The sequence below is a fragment of the Lutra lutra genome, chromosome 4, assembly GCF_902655055.1.
Source record: "Lutra lutra chromosome 4, mLutLut1.2, whole genome shotgun sequence".
Classification (NCBI taxonomy): domain Eukaryota; kingdom Metazoa; phylum Chordata; class Mammalia; order Carnivora; family Mustelidae; genus Lutra; species Lutra lutra.
In genome coordinates this window covers 183910610-183931795 of record NC_062281.1, presented here as the reverse complement: position 1 = coordinate 183931795, position 21186 = coordinate 183910610, and the positions used below count along the sequence as shown (strand labels likewise).

At 55.8% G+C, this 21186-nt stretch overlaps 1 protein-coding gene across 3 annotated transcripts in view; it reads right to left on the bottom strand.

Annotated features, from left to right (window-relative positions):
* Window positions 1-21186, bottom strand: part of CAPZB (capping actin protein of muscle Z-line subunit beta) — a 128796-nt gene that overhangs the window by 22780 nt on the left and 84830 nt on the right. For all 3 annotated transcript variants that reach the window (XM_047728511.1, XM_047728512.1, XM_047728514.1), the window contains exons 3-4: window positions 17347-17468; window positions 12002-12115 (exon numbers count right to left, since the gene is read on the bottom strand). In XM_047728511.1, the coding sequence (XP_047584467.1) occupies window positions 12002-12115; window positions 17347-17468 (236 nt within the window). The remainder of the gene's footprint in view (window positions 1-12001; window positions 12116-17346; window positions 17469-21186) is intronic.

Sequence of the window (21186 nt, the reverse complement as noted above, 5' to 3'; positions counted from 1 at the left end):
TGAGCACTGTCAGCCAGAACCACACAAAATAAGAATTTAATGCCCTTCTCTCATGTAGTCCTTTTAAATATCTAAAGACAGCTTACATAAACCCCAAGATTTCTCTTCTCTGGCCTTCCCATTGTCACGTTATTGCTCATAAGACATGATTTTAAGTCCCCGCACCTTGGCTACCCTCTTCTTTAGGGGTCCGAGAAATCAATGCCCTGCACTGATGTACCCAGTGCACAGCAGGGACCAGCGCACCGCTCAGGTACGAGGCTACTGCTCCACCCGGGAGCCCAGGGCCGAAGCCGCGCTCTTGGCCCCCATGCCCCACTCACATGGACACAGAAGAGCTTGAGCTCATCTCCGATGCAATGTTTCTTCTTAATGTGTTGTCATAAAATTGTCTCCCACATCCTAGATTTTTAAGTACGTGGTACGCTGGACCCAAGAATGTCATTTTCCACTCAGACCTGTTGTATTTAATTCTCAGAGTCATGGCTTCACCATTTCAATGTACCTTTGGGGATTCTGAGTCTGTCGCCAGTGTCCTATCCTTCCTTGGGACATCCTTACGTGTGGGAATATACCCAGAAATAGGGCGCAAGCCAGACAAGTACACAACCGCGTTCTATGCTGTGTGCACCAGCTCCCCCATCCCGTTCCCGAGAGTCCCAGAGGTTGGAGCGAGGCTTCTGTGGAGAAAAGAATGGTCAACTCGGAAGGATGCTTATGGTCTGGGCATTTTTCTTTTTCTTTCTTTCTTTCTTTCTTTCTTTCTTTCTTTCTTTCTTTCTTTCTTTCTTTTTTAAAGAAGACTTTATTTATGTATTTGGCAGTGAAAGAAAGAGAGCACAAGGGGTGCCTGGGTGACTCAGTGGGTTAAAGCCTCTGCCTTCGGCTCAGGTCATGATCCCAGGGTCCTGGGATCGAGCCCCGCATCGGGCTCTCTGCTCAGCAGGGAGCCTGCTTCCCTCTCTCTCTCTGCCTGCCTCTCTGCCTGCTTGTGATCTCTGTCTGTCAAATAAATAAATAAAATCTTAAAAAAAAAAAAAAGAAAGAGCACAAGCAAGGAGAGAGGCAGTCGGAAGGAGAGGGAGAAGCAGACTCCGCACTGAGCAGGGAGCCCGATGTGGGACTCAATCCCAGGACCCTGGGATCATGACTGAAGCTGAGGTAGACGCTTAACTGACTGAGCCACCCAGGTGTCCCTGGACATTTCTTTCAAGCTGGGGGACAGTCTCAAGGCAGGAACTCCCATGGCCTCAGATCTGGCTGGAGATGATGGGACCCACCAGGGTGGATGAGGGATGGGAGAGGGAACAGATGAGGCGGCGGCAGCAGAAATGCCAGAAAGGAGTTCAGACTACACAATTTTAGTGTCAGTCCACTTAAAACAAGTGGAATCCTTCTGGGATCCCGTCCCAAACTAGGAAGACTGTCCCTTAAGACATCCAAAACTGTCAGATTACATGAAGTTCCTCCCTCCCTACTCTGTGTGTCATGTCCAGTCTGTCATGCTTCTGGGGTCTCGCCGCGGAGCAGCGGTGAGACTTGAGGGACACGCTTTACTGTGTCTGGCACTTGGTCATGACAGTGACAAGGAGGTCACGTGGGCCCTCGTTCCAACGGAAACCCTCATGCTCGTGGAGTGAGTGTATGGCAAAGACAAGGAGAACAAAACCCCGAGGCAGAGCCACTCCACCGGCGCCTGGGGTCTGGCCCCAGAACAATACCTTCTTGTCTCCTCCCGGCTGCAGTTAGTGTTTCTGGCCACCCTTGGACGTCCTCACAACCTAAAAAGGCACATGGTTCCCACAGGTGCGAACAACCTCCCATTCGCTTGGAGAGGCATGAGCACCCGGCCTCCTTCCTCGCAGCGCAGACCAACGTTCCTTCCTCACCGGCTCCAAACCCGTCACCGCGAGAGGCTAAGCAACCTCCCTGCCCGACAGAGGGACGTGGGTGCTGCCCGACGATGCGGCTTCTGGAGAGCCCACAGAGAGCCAGAGGAGACAGGCCGACGGCCATGACTCTGAGGGTCTGGGGACTGCGGGCTCTCCCCGCCACGCCGGTGTCCCAGCTTCCGCTGGGGCGCACCCATGAGACCCCGGTGGAGGCGGCAGGGAGCGCGCAGGAAACAGCAAGACATTCACAGCCACTGGCGGCCGTCGAATCCCCAAGTCTCTCTCTCTGGGCCGAGAAGGGCACAACTCCTCCCTCCTCCTAATCTTAGCCAAGGTCTCGCCTGCCCTGTGAGCATGGTTCTATCCGCACTTCCCTGGGGGTGCCATTGGCTCTGCCCAAAATGGAGAAAGGCAGGCACCTGGCTCTGGGCTGGCAGATGCGTGCTGAGACGCCAACTGTCCTCTTGCGTCTTCACCACAGTTTGCAGCACGTGTCCGAGCCCGTCCGTGGACACGGGACAGTGATTCTGCAGAAATGCCCTCCAGGACACACAGGTGTGCCGGTCCCGAGCAAGCACACCGACTTGTGGCTCAGGCACGTGTGGCTTTCATGCCGCTCGCCTGTCGACGCGCCATCTGGATCCCAGCTGCAGCCCTTTACAGCCCGTCACGGGGTTTTTACAGTTTTCTACTTGCAGACACACCACAAAGGCCTCTCTAGAAACAAGGGAGCTGCTGCAGGGGCTCCAGACCTGGCTCTGGGACCCGAGCGAGCCGTCCATGCTTGGCACCACTGTGACCATCTCCTGGCTCTCCGGGCCCCTGACGACGATCCTGCCAGCTCGCTTGGCCCACGACTCGAGAATGTCGACAACCCAGGCCTTCTGGAGGTGCAGGCCCACCGCTCTCATCCAGGAGCTGCCATTGATGGGAACCCATTCTGTGTCAAGGGCTCTGAACACATTATTAAGAAAACCCAGAGAGTGAAAGAAAGGTGCCCCAGCCACGTGGCCGAGAAGAGGGCCGCTGGGACCAGCCCTGGGGTCTGGCTGGCCCCGTGTGCGAGGGCTACCACAGCAGTGCAGGTGGGCAGCTGGGCTCGGGGCCTTGGCTCAGACTGTGAGGTTGAATTTGGTAAAGATGAACACACACCCACAACCATGCTGCTGTACGCGGTGCTAGTTCAATGTCAGGGAGAAAGTCAGAGGAACAAAGGACACTATACTGAGCGGCCGGGAGGCGGGAGCTCACCACTGAGCACCCAGCTCTGGGACGTCTGTGAAGGAGGGTCCCCCACCTCAATGAGGCCACGAGGGCCTGCTGGCTGAACCTTTGTAAGACCACCCACCCTGGATACCTGCACAAAACAGCCTCCTGACAAAGATGGGTCTACCAGGAGCCTGGGAGGCAGCATAGCCAAGAGCACAGCTTGACCATCGGATGGACCTGTGCCCTCCTTCCACATGAGCATTGGCACCCCAGCACATGGATCAGCACAATCCAGAGTGTGACCATGTGCCATATAGTTTGCAAGAACCCAAAAGTTCTAAAGGAATCAGAGTCCCTGATGCTGAAGATCTGCGGGACCGTGTTTGTTAACAAAACGGTGTTTTGCACACTCCTGCTTTTCGTTTAACTTTATTTTAGCAGATAAAAGTCAGACGGTGCATGCCACGGTCACCAAACCCAGAGCTGCAGCCTTAGGATGCCAGCCGAAGGGGTCCCATCCCTGGCCTGCAGGCTGGGGGCATCCTGTAGGCTCGTCCAGACCCTCTCTTTAGGGGCTCGAGAAACCGTGGCAGACACCTCTGCTTCAGAGTGGTGGCACGGGAGAGCTGAAACTCAACACTGTCAGGGCAGGACACAGACCAGCTCAGCAACCCCATCCCCTGGAAAGCCAACAGGACTCTCTCGACCCGTTTCCCTAGTCAGTTACAACAGCACAACAGAGCGGGGCCCAGGTTTCCCCATTAAGTGCTTCCAGCACTTTCACACAAGCCTGAGGAGTGGCAAGCCGGAGTCCCGCAGCAGGCGGGGCAGTACTCAGAAGCCCTCTGTACGCGTGGCCGAAGATACAAATAATACATGTGAAAACCCAAGTACTGATTACGCTGCTGACAAGTAAAAAGCCAGACGCAGACCCCGGCCCCGCCCAGCAGTCCCTGGAGTGCAGCACATTTGGCACGCGGGGCCCGTCGCAGGCCCCTACTGGAGACCTTCCTATCTGGGAAGAGGTCCCACACCTCTGGGCAGGAACAAAAAGTGTTCTGCATCACGAGCCATCAGACTATGAGGAGGCGCAGGGACAGAGGGCAGAGGGGCCAAACCAAATGGCCCAGGCTCCATCCAGCCACAGAACTTTCCCGCACAATCCGCCACCCCTTCACACCTTCCTGCTCAGTGCTTTCACCCGCTTCCTAGGGGGACTGGAGTTGTGACTCTGGAGACCAAAGGTAATGGCCAGCTGTTTCTGGTCGTGGAGGCACTGGGCGACCTTAAGCTACAGATTTCACCCAGCCAGACTGAGGGACGAGTAGTTAGGACCAAAGCCATCCTCCCCCTGCTCCTGCCAGGCACCACGGTGGAGCCTGGGCTCTTCATGACCACCCACGGCTCAGTGATTCACTGAGAGGCTCACAGGGCTCAGCATAGAGTCTTGGCACCAGGAGTCATTCCAGCCGAAGGAGAACAGGCAGGAGCAGCCAAAGGAGAGGCAGGAGGGAAGAGTCCTGAGGAAACCGGACACGAGTCTGTGAGAGCACGTGGCTCTTCTTCCAGGGCTCGCACACAGCATGCTTCGTTCCCCCGGCAAGTGTGCGACACTGTCTACAAGTGTGCGACACTGTCTACAGGGACGCCCACGGACTTGGCAACCAGGGTTTTTACTGCCAGAGTGCTGTCCACCTAGCACACAGCAGAATTCCAGGCTCCCAGAAGGGAAGCAGGAGCTCGGCATAAACCACCATGTTTGCGTCAAGAGTTTAAGCACCACGAGCCATTCTTATCAAGGAATGGTAGGGACCCTCCAAAAAGCCAAGTTCCTGGACACCAGCTGAGGCCAGCGCTACAAGGGCAGGAGTTCTACGCCGACTACTCGAACTCTCTCCTGCACCAGGGCAAACACAGTGTCATCCGCGCACAGTTCCACCCCTTCCTAAAGTCAGGCTTCCCTGCCTCCCTGCCTGGGTGTGTCCTACCCAGCACCTGCCAAACCGCGCAAGCACTTTGTCTGCTTGCTCAGTTCCTCCTGTGTGCACCTGTACTTCTTCAAGCCCTGCGAAAATCTGAGCCCCACGACGGCAGGGGCTGTTCCTGACGCACTCCCCACTGCCCTGTGCTCAGAGCACAATGGGTTTTCAGTGTCTGCACAACGAGGTCGTAAATACTCGCTTGTCACCACAGATGGGAACTACTTCACTCCGTTTTTGAGACAGGATTTACTTGAAGGTCTCAGGGTGGGCTGGGAGCAGAGGCCCAGCCAGAATGCGTAGCCTTCCACTGGGGCCGGTGACGCATTCCAGGGCCTGCTACCTCACTGCGTCTGCACCCAAACACCCTGTGTCCACAGAACATAAGACAGCCACAGGATAACGACCATAAAATGAGAACAATCCTGTCCTCCTGACAGCTCAAAGGTCACCACGTGGACCCGATGAGTCAGTGCAAGAGAAGCCTTGCGAGCCCCCCCTCAGCCCCTAAGACAGCAGAACGACCTTGACCTCCTCAACAGATAAGGAAACAGAGGCTCAGAGAGTTCACTTACTGGCCCAAAGTCAGCGAGCGAGTAGGGCGGAAGACAGAATGAAGTCCAGGCCCTCTCGGGGCCCGGCTCCTCCCGACTCTGCAGCTGGCTGGACGGCGGTGGGCCTAAGACTTCTCCTGGGCCGTCTCTACCTCCCGTCTGGGCTGGTCCTCCCACCATTGCCTACCTGGTGCCCCTGCTTCTGCTGCTCCCTTCTCTTCAGAAAAGCTCCCACTGCCTTCTGCAATTCCTACCAGGACAGACATGCTGAAATCCCCCAGGCCCGATGCTGACGTCCGATGAAAGTGGGGGGGTGGGGGTGAGGGGTGGGAGGATGGGACCTGAGGGGCCCAGGGACAAGGTCTGGGAAGGCAGCCGGGAACATGGGAGTTTCCAGGACTCCCAAAACCACAGCAACGAACCTTCACACATGAATAAGGATACCCTGCCCTTCCAGAGTCAGTGTTGCCCAAATGTCAAATGACAGAGGGCCAGAGAACAGGAGGAAGAGGCAGAAATGACCACGATTCTAGCATGGCCCCCGAGAGAGGAGAAAAGGCAGGGAGCTGGGGTCAAGCCCATCCACCAAGCACCCTGGCCGCTCCCAGAGGCTCGTGGGTTTCTGGACTGCCACAGGGACGCCAGCCTTGTTTCATTCTGTAAACTTCTTCCAGACAAGAAGGGTTGATTAGAAAAGCTAATTAAGTCTTTTGAAGATTATCTCAGACCCGAAGCAAGGGAAGAACACAGAACGCCTTCCTGCCCTGCTCCGCCACCCCCCCAGACTCTGGCCTTCATTAAGCTTTGATTTCAATCAATTGCACACCCACTAAAATTAACTTATAAGGCCAATAAATTGCAACCGCATGTTTGAAGGTATTATCTGCTGCAAGCCAAGAGCCGAGGATTGCAGAGCACGGGGCAAGATGTCTGCTACAGATGGGAGTAATCATTTCTGGACGAAAGCAGTGCCAGCCCCTTCAGTCAGAACATCTGGTCTCAGCAGAATCCAGGCCGACAGAGGCAACAGTGAGACCCCACGTGAAAGCCAGAGCTGGGAAGCTTTCCCTGGGAACCCAAAAAAGTCAAAGCACTGATCTTGGGGTTCACGGCAGCCAACCGGGGGCTCACACAGCAAGTGCGAGGTCTCCAACAGCAGCAAGCGCCCACCCTGCCACTCAAGAGCCTGCCCTTTCTGCTACCTTCCCCGCTCCCTAGATGCCAGGCGTGTTCCGATGACATTCCCTGGACTGAGCTGGGCCCACGCTCAGAGGCAGAAAACTACACTGGGGCTTGGTAGAGAAGAATCGAGCAGGCTGGATGCTGGTGACCAGGATGGGAGGGCTCGGGGAAGGGCAGCGAGGAGTCAGCATGGCCTGAGAGCAGACCCCACCTGACCGGCCTGCAGAACAGGCTTGACATCCCTAAGCATGTGCAGCAAATGGACTACTTGAGCCGAAAACCAGGATTGCTTGGGTGGTGCAACCTACAGATGTTGGACAGTCACTCCCCAGGGAAAGCTGTCACCACAGGCCCTTTCTGCCACTGACGATGGCAAAAAACATCAATAAACATGGTAGGGACTCAGGGAAGAACACAGTGAGGGAGCTGCGGAGAGTCAGGCAAGCAGAGACTTTACTGGCTTCCAAGGGGCCCCGACTCGCACATTTCTTCCACAATGGGGGAAAGGGGTGTGCAGGCAGGGGAGGGGGCACCACGCCCCCACGGGAGTTAGAAGTGGAGGGCCTCCAGGTCCACCCATCCCTGGCTCCAGCTCCCTCCCTGTGACCATTCTGACCAGCTCCTGGGGAGAGAGCGAGCTCTCCCTCTCTTTCTCTCTCTCTGGAAAAGCCTGGGTAGCTCTAGGTGCCCAGCCTGGATCCCATTTCAGTTCTAGTCTCTGGCAGTCATCATCCTCTCAAGAACATCAACAGCAGGGACAAGGTTAACGGGTCCACAAGTAGGAGGAGAAAGGTCAGGATGATAAAATCTCCCTACGAGGCCAGTCTTAGGGCATAAACCAGTGGGGTGGCAGAAAGAACACTTTAGGCCTTTTTTCTTGGTGGGGGGAGTTGTTCGTGTATGTGCAATCTCCACACCTTCAGAGGATGAAGCAGACAATCTCTGAGCCAAATTCAGTGCCCTTCCCAGCACAGCGAGGGCCCTTCCCAGCAGCAGTCCACACAACCAGAAGCTCTCCGAAGCGTTCACCACAGGAGGATTCGAGCCCGAAGGCTGGAGCCTGGCAGCTTCAGTCACCTGAGAGGGTCAGTGGTCAAGAAGTCGAGCACAGGGTAGGCCCAGTCCTAACTCTGTGACCCATCGGGATTGAAGGAATCTGAAACATGTAGAGTCATCAGGACTCAAAGACCCAGTTAGCACAGGGGATACGTCTGCTCTTCCCATTCCTTAAGCCCCATGGAGTGCAGGCCAAGCTCCAGTTTGGAACGGGGTGCCCTGGAGATGGCGGGCTTGCTCACCCCGTCTTCCTGGACACAACGGTGAGCCTGTTCCACGCTCGTGGTGGCAGCACTCCCTCTTCCTCCAGAGCCTCCTGGCATCTCCCGCCAGGCCTGGGACACGGCCACCTTGCCGGCTCCTTCTGCCGCAGCTCAGAATGCCTCCCCTCAGAGCAACCCTTGCCAGTGACAGAAGGACAGGCGGAAGGAGAGCTCCGCAGCTTCATTCCCTGGGGGTGACAACGAATGAGCCTTCCCACAGGAACTGAATGTGTCTTTGTTGCTGTTCTTTTTGAATATTTTATTTTTAAGTAATCCCACACCCAATGTGGGGCTCAAACTCACAACCCGGAGATCCAGAGTCCTGCACTCTACCCACTGAGCCAGCCAGGTGCCCCTGGAATGTGTCCTTCTAATGGGAAGGGGTGGAGAGAAAGGATAAAGGGAAGGTGTGGCCTACTGCCCCTTCATCCTATGGAACAATCCGGTCCCTAGAACACCAGGTAACCACTGGCCTATGTTCAGTTCAAGGCAGAGACACGGCCTCTTAGCTCCTGGCTGACTTCCCTCTGCTCCAAAACCACAGAAAAAAGAAGAGCTCACATTCTGGGCCCCATACCATGGTCACCAATGTGGCCACCAACAGCTCAGGGCACTCTGAGAATAGCAACTTCTGGAGGTGAGCAATGCACCAAGATGGTTTAAAAAAAAAAAAAAAAGGAAAAATACAAGATTTGTTTTCATAATTTTTAGCCTGAAATGGGTCTCATTTTAACTCCTCATGTGTGGTCCAGCTGGGAAAATGTTCCCCACACATGGTCTCAGGAGAGAACGTCCTCATTACTCTGATAACAGTGGGTGGTTTGAAATAGGACTCTGGATCCCCAGTGATGGTTCTAACCACCACCCCTGTGGTGGCCGGTAGCTGCCTGTCACTTGGGGAGACGTGGACCACCCCACACCCCAACACCCGGAGGTCCTGAACACTCTACCCCCGACTAGCAGCAGCACACTGATGCTGGGGACAGTAGGGTGTCCTCTGGGCCATGTTCCACGCCTGCAGATGTCCACAGCACCGCTGGCTCTGGGCCTGTCCGCTTTGATCTCCTACTTGGGTGTCGGCAGTGGTCCCGTCAGCCCCTCCCATGCCCCCAGTAGGTTACCTCCCCCTGGAGGTGAGCACAGGCTCACCACCTCATCCTCATCACCACCTCATCCACCACCTTCCAGGTGGACATCTGCCCAGGAAGGGAAGTCTTTCCAGGAGGTGCCATAAGGAGATACACCTTGAGCGGGGCGGGGGCAGGGGGGGGGTCCCAAGCCTCAGTAGACCCGAGCAGTGTGACCGCCCTGAGGAGAGGTGAACACCCTGGCCAGTCAAGGCCTCACAGAAGAGACAAGCCTAACGATGAGCGTGCATCACTACACATGCAAACCAATAAGGCAAGAAGGAGAAAGAAAGTAAGATATCAAAGACGTGAGCTGGGCTCTTCCCCAGGGCTGGCCCAAAGGCCAGTATAAAGGCCATACGTCCAAATCGCTTCATTCAGGAAATCATAACTCAAACCCTAGTGTGTAAAAGAAACCACTCTCGTTTTGACTCCTGGGGAATCCAAAAGGAGCCTTCAGAAGTAGCCTTGACGGATGGCCAGCACCCTCCCGGCATCTGACCTCACTCAGCTCCAAGGTCACATCCTGGAGAGGCTGTCCTGGCCGCTCCTCTTATAGCAGTGAGTCACTTCCCATTCTGCCACCCACTGTGACACCCGTTCACACGTGGTGTCTTCCCCCAGTGGACACTCCAGAAGGCGGGGACATGGTTTGCCACGTTTAAGGATGCACCCCCAGTACCTGGTGGGCACCTTCAGTGCGGGTCGAGTAAATGAAGATTTTGGACTTTGGACCTGATGAGGATGGCTTTCCATCCCAGGTTCACCACTCACCAGCTGTGTGAGCCTGGGCAAGGTATTTTGGCTCTGTGAATCTGTCCCCTCCCCTGGGACAGGGATGATCCTGGCACACGGGCTGTCCTAGAGACATGGGATAAGCAGAGCAGCGAGGCCATGAACACAGCTGACTAAGACACGGAGTTGGGACTGCTTGATCATCACTGTCCTCTTGTTGCCAACTGTACCACTACAATGCGAGCCGGACCCCACCCGGAAGCTCCTGTGTGGGAGCCGGACTGGCTTCCTGCCGAATGGCTGGGGAAAGCGACAGTAAAACCCACCACGAGCCAACGGAAGGACAGAGATGCGTCCATGTCAGCCTCCCCACATGAGCAACCGGTCTCCGACAGCGTGGTTCCGGACGTGACAGCACGTTCAACACGACTTACTTTAACCACGAAGACTGGTAACCTGCGGGAACTTGAGGCAAACACAGACCCAATTCTAGCTCTTCGCCTCTGTGTCCTACTGTGAGTCCTTTAGTGACCGGAGCCCACGGTCTCCTCATCTGTAAGGAAGGGGCAACCCTCGTCCCCAAGGCTCCTCCAGGGATTAGACGTAAGGTCCAGACCTGCTGGCACGTGCCGGATGCCCGAGCTCCAGTGGAGCCACACGGTGGCGCAGCCGGGGCTCGCAGACACGTGGGGGCCCGCCTGACCGTGCCTCCTCCGGGCCGGGCTACGGTATTCCCTCCGTCTGCTTCAGTGTCATGAGTTTTCGGCCTGTATGTCAGGCTGAGAAGCATCACTTCTCCTCATGAAGGGTGTTCTCCTGAATCTGCCATGAGAGGGAGGGCCAGCCAACTGCCGCAACACAGAGCCCGGGGTCCCCATGACATAGGACCAGCTCCGGGACAACGGTCCCAGCAGCTCAGATGCTCTGCTTCTCCCAGTCCACTTTCCTGCCCTAAGATCCTAGGTCCGGGCGGGCAAATGACAGCCGCAGGACCAAATCCCACCCACCTCAAGGGTTGAGAGGGCGCTTTTACGTCTGTAGTTTTGGGGGTGTGTGTGGTTACATTTGTAGAGGGTGACACACATAAAAAAAGAAGACAAAAAGAGCATATGACAGGGACTTCTAAGACCCATGAAGCCCAAACTTTTAGCTCACCATCTGGCCCTTCACAGGAACGTCTGTGGGCCCCTCCCCGAGATGACCAAGTTTGTGTGGTGGTGGTACCAGGTCTTTTACGGTCGCACTCTACTCTCAAGGCAAAACTTACTTTACCACGAGAGTCTACTGGTTCAGGAAAAAGTGCTTCAGGGGCTAACCTTCTCCAGAGCCCTTCCTACAAGGCGGGTGAATAAGTGGCCGCTCTTTTTGGTGGGACGGGGGGCAGTAGGACCAGACGGAAGCAGAGAAGAGAGGTGGGGATCTAAGCAGATCCAGCACAAATGCTTTCCAAGACAGGGCAAAGGCCCCCAAAACTTCAGGAGTCAGGGACATAGTGGCTCGGAGAGGGCAAGGGTCCTGATGTGGGCAGGGGTCTCCAAGCCGCAGGTATGACCGGCCAGGGCATGCAGGATGGTAACAACACGGGGCCTCTGGAGACAGACAGGCCCGACTGACTCCTGGCTCTGCTTCTCGCGTCAAACATCTCAATCTTTTTGAGCCTTCATCTGTCCATCTTTGCAACGGGGGCTACCAGCTATGGTGTTTGTGAGGCTCTGGGATGACGCACACAGAGCATGCGGCACTGGGGGGCACCTGCTGGTATCCAAGGCACAAGGCCGGGCCTGCACAGGCAGGTCTGCATACGGCAGCACTGGCACCGAGGCCCCTGCCAGTGACCCGGGCACCAGGCTATGTCCAGCGTTCTGCCCTCACAGCTCAGTTTCAATTCACTGGGTAAGCCAGGTGACGGGTTCGAGGAAGGCTGCTGGGCCTGCACACACTTTCCTTTGTGATGCACTTATCAGGACCACGAGCGCGGGCGTGGGGAGGGAGGAGGCCACTCACAGGTCTCGGTACTGGTCGAAGGCGTTGTTGGCTTCCACCTCCAGCTTCCTCAGCCGAGCAGAAGGCATGGCCCCGTCTTCCAAAGGAGGGTCGTACTTGTTACTCCACGGTGACCTGGAGGGGAGGAAGGAGAAGGAAATAACACCGGTCACTGCAGGGGACACGGCCTGTGAGCCGTGAGCCGAGCCCCGGCTGTCCGACACTTCAGAGGCAAAGCCACTACCCACAACAAAGAGGTTTCCAGGGCCTGCAACAATAGCTTTCTTGAGGTCTGCCCAGCCAGGCTCGGGGCAGACAGGACTGGGCATGGACCTTGAGTGTTGCCGCTCACCAGCTGTGGACTTCCGGCAAGTGTCTTGACTTCTTTGAGCCTGACTTCCTGAGCATGTTCAATGAGGCTACCATTTGCTACCCACAGGGCTGCGGCCAGGAGCAAAGGAGAAAACGTACCGGGTGCCCAGACCAGAGCCGGGCATGTACTGTCAACGATGGGACAGACAGCTTCTCACCCTTCCTCTAATGCCCCTTTGTTTTCACCACTGGCTAGATCAAGAGATGCCCCTGTCGCCTCCCTGACCTGTAGGCAGCACTGGACGAATGTGGACTCCGAAGACCTCCCTGTGCAGCTAAGGACTAAGAGAGCAGCTGGTCGTAGAGGCCGGCGGGTCCTGCTGACGACACGTGAGAAAGCCTGAGGGGTCCTATTCTCCACGGGAACGGGAGAGCCTGCCCATCTGAAACCATGGACGAACAAACACACAGCCTGCTAAAAACTCAGTCAGTTGGGTGTCTGACTCTTGGTTTTGGCTCAGGTCATGATCTCAGGGTTGTGAGATCAAGCCCGGTCTCGGGTTCTGCACTCGGTAGAGTGTCTGCTCGACACACTCTCTCCCTCTGCCCCTCCTCCCACTTGTGTGCCTGGGCACACACTCTCTCTCAATAAACAAATGAAATCTTTAAAAAAGAAAAAAAAAAGACAGACCGCTAAGTAATGAGAACGAGCCTCTCGTTTTCCAGCCCCAAAACTTGCTGCGTTAAAAAAATATATTTTGCCACATCAGGAAAGCATTTAATGACAGAGCGTACTGGAAAGGCGGTTCTAGGGGAAGAACCTACTCGTTAATTCCAGCAGGTGGAGTTCAGAGAAAGAACGAGAAGGAAAAGGTGAGAGGAATGGAGGGCGGTGGGAGAGCCATGAGCCATGGACAAAGTCCTTCCCACTCCCAGACGGTATTAAACTCCACCACATCATGCCTTCCCCATCCCTCTGACAAGCAACCTCTGCCTCATGGAAGGCTCAAACAATACCTTTCAATTTGGAATTGATGCTATGGAAAAAGGGGATCACCACCTTTAGAACCCCGTTTTAAAGATTCCACACACAAACATCATTCTTCTCCCAAGTATGGAACCAGAGTAAGCTGGGTGGCAGCTCTCCAGGGCCGCCTCCACACAGAGGTCCCAGGCTCTCTCAGCTGCTGGGAAAGAGTCACAGTGCCTGCTTCCCAAAAGGGGCTCCAGGCAGGAGCAGCCCCGACTACCGCGAGGCACAAGGAGCCTCTGGAAACCCTTCTTTCCCAGCCACCATTCCATCCCGCCACTCTCCTCACTTGGTACAGAGACTTGACAAGAATGTGGTACGATGCCCTTTCTGCCCCATGACCAGGGCCAGCTCTGATCACCCTGGACTGGGCACATGGCATGGGAAAGGGTAGTCGGGTAAGCCAGGACCCATCCGGCTTAGAGGGCAGGTGTGAAGCTGACACTGGGCACCCTCACATCCTCACCGAGGGGCCCCTCGCTTCCAGAGCCTGCCTGACGTGTCTCTTCTTGTTAGAACCCGTCTTCCAGCAACCCCCTAAACTGTGCTGCCTCGGAGAACTTTCCTCCAGGACAGAAATATTCTACATCAGCACGGTCCAGAATGGCAGCCACGAGCTTTAGGAGGCCACTGAGCATCTGGGATGTGTCTAGCACAGCCAAGGAGCTGCGTTTTTAACTCTACTGTATCTGAACTGATGCAGACAACCGATCCTGGAGCGGAGGTTCTCAGAGGGCCGGTCTTTCCTGTCCTGATCGCCACTTCTCCCTCAGCGCAACACAGCCTGGTGCTTCACCACGCACTCATTAGAGAAAGCTGTTAAAAGCGGGAAGATGCCCTCGCACCCCCCCGAGAAGCCCCCCCAGTCCCAACTCTCGCATATGAATGTGGAATCTGACAGCGGCCACAGCCCACCCGCTCCCTAGGCTGCGAGGGCGTGTGGGGAAGGAGCTTGTGCTGTCCTCCCCTCCACCCCCCAGTGCCAACCGGAGAGCTCCTGGGCAGTGAGCAGCGGTGATGGGCCAAAGCCTCACAGCGCAGGTGGGAACGGGGACCCAAGGGGACTGTGCCAGGGGTGGTCCGAGCCAGCAGAGCAGGAGCCACCTCCTGATTTTTCTGAGGGACACCGAAGCACTTAACAACAACAACAAACCCGAGACAAATCAGCGGCAGGGTGCAGTCCCTCCCCACTATGGATTCATACACTAGGCTTGGGACCTACACTTGCCAGAGGCCCCCCTCCCCAGCTGCCCCCCTCAGGACTTCTGGCCACACCCCCAGTTCTGACCTTCATTCCCCTGGCTACACAGCCTTCGCCTTCCTGGGGGCCTAGAAGACCCTCTCCAACTGGCTTTCATTTAGAGGAGACCTGATTAGACACAAGAGCCCATCTCTCTTCTGCAGACCAGGGGCCTGGAATTTTCAAGAAGCCTGTAACTCACATTTCTCCCGGCTCACAGACGACAGCATTTGAAGCCGTTAGTCCTGGAGCCGGGGTAATTGTAGCTGGGGGAAAAAATCATAACATTACCCAGAATATTCTTAGTGGAAGGGGCACTCGGAACACATTTAAGAGCTTAAATGGAGGCCGTTTGAAAAAAGACAGATGGACAGGAACGGTTAGATTTCAAAAGTCAGGCCTTTCATTTCCCTCAGAGAATGCTTTTTGTTTGAGCTAACAGGTTTCAAACAGTGCTGCTGGCAATGGTCACGCCATACGGATCTTATTTAAGCGAACGATCAAGCACAGTTGGGATGGAAGTGTGTGGAGAGAATCAGAAGACCTTGAAGTTTTAGACTGAGAAGAGAAAAAGGAAAAGAACAGTCCTGCGCCCTGACACCCGGGACCCCCTCTTTGGCTGAGGTCCCCCCAGGCCCCTTGGTGGGGCCCCAGGAATGTGGGAGTCGGTGGGGCAACCCGGAGGGCTGCAGGCACCGAGTCCCGGGAAGCCTGGTGAGGCATGGACGCTGGCTCTTGAAATGACTGCAGACATCCACGGGCTGCTGGGGACAGCTGCTGTCCACAGCGAGCCGGAGTTTTCAGAAAAAGCAAGCCAGAAATACAGTGATGACGTTGGGGGAGCAAGACTCAGTTCAAGGATCGCCCCCCGGGAAGCTGCCTCTGAACCCCCGGGGCTGGACGGGCCAGCTTGTCCCTCGTTGGTATGTCGCCTGGTCTGTCAGACCACTTAGGGCCGCCAGACTTCTGTCTAGCGAGGACTGGACCTGGCGCTATGCCCACGACCCACAGTGACTGGCCCTTCCAGGGGAACCTGATCTAGCCCAGGGCTGCCTCCGCACCTCTGGGACGGATGGGGGACCCACGCGTCCACCTCATCCTGTCCCCGCTCCTGGAGCTTGGGGCTCTCCGCAGCCCACTGGACATCTCAGGCTTACAATGTCCCCAGACCAGTTCCTCCCAGAGTCTTCCTCACCTCAACCCACAGCGGGCCCTGCCTTCTAGCTGCCCAGGCCAGAAGCCTTGCAGTCGCCCCCCACCGTCACCCCCGTCCACGCGCGCCTGCCGCCGGCTCTGCTCTCAGAACAGACCTCAAGTCTGATGACGACTCGCCATCGCCCCTCAGTCTCTGGTCTGCACTAGGCCTCAATCTACTCTTGATCTAACTTCCATTTGAAGCTGGCACGGGGATACGATCACAAAACATCTGTCTGGTCTCTCTGAGAAGTCAGCACTACTAAAATCTCTGTAATTCACACCAAACTCTGTGCCCTTCGGCACGTGGAGTGAATCAACTCTTGTAACCGCTGGCGACTCCGTGCTGTGCCCTCTGACCTCACCTCCTGCTCCGGCCTTCCTGCCAAGCTTGAGCCTGACCGGGACTTTACACCTGGAGGCTCTCCTCCCAGACCGCGCATGACCCGACTTCCTCATCTTCCAGTCCCATTTCACGTGTCCCCACTAATAGAGGTGCCCTTCCTGACTTTCCATCCCGCCTCTCCTTCCCCTTGTCCTTTTTTATTTTCCTGACTCACTCTTCCCACGATCTACCCCGTCTGCTTTCGCTGGCGACCTGGCCCCCTCACTGGGATTGCAGCTCCACAGAAGAGGGACTGAGACTAGAGCCCGCACACACGGTATAGGCTGACAAAGGGTACTGCATGTTCTGCTGGAGGAACAAATGCGGTCGTTTCCGGATTATATGGGAGGAAACCAAAGACCAGAGACAACAAGGAACTTGTCAAAGGCCTCGAGGCCTCAGGGAGGGGGCAGTGCTGGTTTGGAGCTGACATCGGCTGACTTCCCTGCTTCCATCCCTCAGACTCTGCCTGCTCCCCCAGAAGAACATTAAGCTGGACCTTTAAGACCCAGCCTGGGTTCTGTGGCCTCTAAATTGGAAACCTAAAGCACACTGCATTCCTCCGCCATTCTCCAAGGCACTGACCTCAACCATCCATCACAGAAATGCTGGAGGGTTTAGGGATTCCTGATCTTTTTTAACAGGAAGAATGCCTAGACACCCTTAAACACCTAGCTCGCACACCACCTCCTTCAGCAAACTTTCCAGGAGCTTCCCCAGCCTCTTCCATGCTCTCCTCCAGTTCTGAATAAGCCCAGCCCTGGCGGCCTCAAACAAAACACACGGCCAGCAGCCGCGAGGAGCATGTCCTAGTCTAGCACAGGGACCGCCCAGTGTGGGGACGGATGGCAGAATCGTCATCTATAGCCCTCGGCATGGCGACAGGAAGAGAAAGGAGTCGCGTGTTTGTTGGACAAAGCTTCATTCAATGTCCCTCGCCCACACAGGCCATCCTCGTGCTCCAGATCCCCACACCGGGGACACCCTGTACCTCGCGACCTCAGCACGACTTCGTGCAACTTCTGTGCTGTGACAAGGGCCTTCTCCAGTCAGTCCAGAGGGTCTGCCAGGGCTGGGACCCTCTGTTCCTTGCTGAGTCTCCAACGTTGACAGGAGGCCCTCCACAGACAGAGGCTGACTGGATGGAAGGATGGACGGGAGGAAGGGCGGAAAGCCAGAGAGGACAAGGGCTGACGGGTGCTCACCTGTAGGAGTCCCCATCTCTGTTGTAGTCACACAAAAGGTAATCCTTTCCCACCACCTTGTCTCTGGCGATTTTCAGGGGCTGGTCAACAGAAGACAGGAGATCTTCGCACAGACTGGGGACCTGGCGGAAAGAAAGGAAAAGGCAGAACCGGGGTTAGAACAACACATCCAACCCAGGTTGGCTAATGGCAACTGTGACCACATCACGGTCAGCACATTGAACATCTGGCCCCTGGTCCTCTGCCAGAGTCATGGGCCTGTTCTGTTCTTTTCCACATGTGTCTGACACCAACTGTGTCCCTCCATAAAGAAATCTGTTCTTGAATTACAGCGGAGCATGATTCCCAACACAGCCTGCCTTCCAAACCTGCGTGCAGCTCTAATTACCTGATCGCCAGGGTGGTCTGGTACGGTTAAGTGTGTATGTGCCTGGTATTGGTCTCTGGTGGGCAAAGTGCAAGCTCAAGTCCTGAGAAGAAGGTAAACATTTGAAATACCAGGAATCCAAAGAACTCGGAGAATAACCGTCCGTGCTCGAGAACTCCCACGGGCTCCCATGCTGGGTGGAGTTTCCAATACTTTCCAGGCCCCTGGCCAAGCACTACCAGGCGGGCTCGCAGAGTCGCCCCTACCTGCCGCAGAGGTAGCTGCACACTGGCCTGGCACCACGCCGAGCTCCAGCTGGCTTGTCTCAGGTGGACCCATGTGGAGCCACGTCACGGAGGAGGAGGAGGGTGGCCCCGGGGCCTGGGCCAGGCGGGGCTGACTCCCAGGGCAAATCTTGCCTAACTGGACCCAGGGCTCCACCAGTAACCAGGCTGCCGGCCTCTTCCTCCCAATTAAAACATCCATTTCCACCAAAGTATTCCAGGAAGGGACGGCAGCACTTTCAGAAACGGATTCCTTTGGGCTTGAGTCACTTCCACGCTGTATTTTCAATGTGCTGACTTACTCGTTTCACGGCCCTGGGTTTATGGAGGCCCCACCATATCGTTTACCAGGCCAGCGGCTGCCAACTGTACCAACAGCTCTTCCGAATGGAAAAGCTAGATCATATGGCAAAGATACCCAGAAGAGCCTGGCAGCAGGGGGCGGACTACTACGGCAGTTCCTGAGTTCCTCCTGAGGACCCCGACTGCCTCCAGAAAGGCAGGGCAGGGGAGAGCCACGTCCTAGACCACCCGGCGTCTGTGGGCTTCCCCAGGACCCTCTGCTGAGCCCCAAGATACTTCAGAGCAGCTCGCCAGGCCCCAACCGGCACGACTGGAGGACGGAGACCTTGGCTCGCATGAGCTCTGGCCTCTGTGAGATAACCCGTTCCCTCTACACGGGCTGGTGCAGGTCCTCCAGCCCCGCAAGGAATGTGCACCCACTAAATCCCACACACAACCTGCGATGCCCGCCTGCGCACCCTCCCCTTGAACACACACACATACACACATGCGTGCACGCACACACACACACAGGGCTATTTTTTCCTTTTGAGATTTTATTTTTAAATCATCTCTACAGCAAACATGGGGCTCAAACCTACCCACTGACAAGAGTTGTGTGCACCACTGACGGAGCCAGCCGGGCGCCCCCAAAGGGGCGATATCAAATTGAGTTTTGGTGATGAGCACGTCAAACCCCCCCACCACCATTTCCAAGCGGCTGCTGTGTACCACGCACAATGCTGGGCCCGAGAGTTCACTCTCATCGTGTGAAGTGCGCATGTATTATGCCCATTCTGCAGACCGCAGACAGCGGAGGCCCAGAGTTATTGAGCTGCCCCAGGCCCACACAGGAAGCAAGCAGTAGAGACTCGAACTCTGATTTAACACAGTCACGAAGAGGAAGGACAGTGACTGCCGAAGGCACACTGCAGCGGCAAATACCCTCCCCGCTCAGCAACGGACCGCCACAGAGCCTGGAAGAAAGTCCTGGCCAAGACAAGGACTCGAACAGCTCCCGGCCCAGGGCGGCTGGGATTTGGAAGCAGGCCTGCTTTCCTGCGCAGGCCCCAGTGAAATGGCCCCAGCCCCTCGGTGCCAGCCCGCCAGACCAGCCCTCCCCCGAAGCATCGTTTGTTTTCTTGGGCCGCTGCCTTAGCTTACCTGCTGGGCCCTGACTCCTGCCTAGAACCCTGCTCTACCCAGCTGGGGCCCGGGCACTATCGGCTTAATTTCCATATCTGTCAAGTAGGGAGAACAAACCCCACTCATTGTGATTTGGGGCAATCAAATGAGACAATGCATCCAGCATTCAGTTCGGAGCCTAGCCCAGGGTGTGGTGGGGTGGGGGTGGGGGGCGGATATACACACGAGCTAGTAACAGACACCGGCGGGCCCACTCTCCCTCCTCTGTACTCCGTGTCATGTGCCGTCTGTGATTCTCCAATGGCAACATTAGTCTGGGTCCCACCTGAGTTCACCACACCGCTCCAGGCCTTGGATACAAATGGGACCTTTTAGAATCCAGTTCTGAAACGCTCTGCTTGGGCCCAGCTGTCCGTCGTGCTGCTCTGCAGCTCCATCACCTGACCCAGAAAAGCTTGTGAGATGATGGGATTTGGTACGAAACAGGCTGGCCCGTACCACTGCCCAAAAGGTTAACCCACAGATCAGAAGTATTTCAATAATTTCTTCCTGGCACTTATATAGACTGAAGGGGGTTTTAAATTTATTTGCTATCTCACATCCCCTTCCCAAGAGCGTAGATTTTGCTGGAGGTGGGGGCGGGGCTTGGTGGCATCCCTGGGGTCCACCACCCGGGGAGCTCGCCACACAGAGTGTGATGTAGTGGAGAAGCCCTAAGACAAGAGAGCTGGCGTTGTAACTCAAGCCCTGTGCTTTTATCACTACCCGGGCAGCACAGCAATGGTGGCGAGACTGGGAACCGAGCGGCTGGGCTCCAGCCTCCGCGCTGGTGGCCTGCGTGCCCAACAACGTGAGTGAGCGTCACTGGAGACCGGCTGCTGCTGGTCTGTGACACGGACGTCACTGCTTTGTGAAAATACCGCAGGTAAAGAAAGACTGTAAACAAAATGATGTAAAATCCTTCATACAGTTAAATGTATTCATCCTTTATTTGGAGAATGCATTTTTGGGGGCAGGGTATTAAGATGCCTTTAATGTTATGAAATTACAGGTTTTGATTTTTGTTTTAAAAGTTGGCAACCCGCCGCCCTACTCCTCTTCTGTTTTCTTTCTCCACCCACCCCCACCCCCCTTTAAAAAAAAAAAGAAAAAAGTTTCTGGCCTGTGAAATAAAAAAATGTGGCAGCCACTGGTCTAGAAAATGGGATCCAGCCCTCCCCACTGTCCAAGCAGATCAGGGTAACTTTCAAGGTCAGTGTAAAGCACCGGAAGAGACTCCACTCCTCCCACACTGTAACTCAAGGTCTTCAAAGTACAAAGCTAAGGCAGTGGTGGAGCGGGTCTGTGGTGCCAGGTGTCCCCAAGGGCCGCTCTTGCTCCCTGCCCAGCCTACCTTTCCTGTTCAGTCACGAAACTTCTCAATCCCACGAGGTCTGGGCAAAGCTGACCTTCACTCCACGGCCACCCGGTTTGGGGCAACAGCAGCAGGCACGAGGAGAGCATCTGCGTGAGCTTCTGAGTTCCCCCATCCCACCACCCCTGAAGATCTGTGACTGGGCTTTCAAAGTCCACGGCCAGGTACTAACCAACCCCAGAAGAACACGCATCTGCACTGTCACCACAAAATTACAGCAGCGTGCAGATAACCACGGGGAACTCTTGGGGCACGGGGGGAACGGGTCCTTCTGTGAGGAGCATCTGCGACATGCTACGGCCAGCCGGTTCTTCACCCAAGCAAGTACAATTTTTGGCTTTTGGATA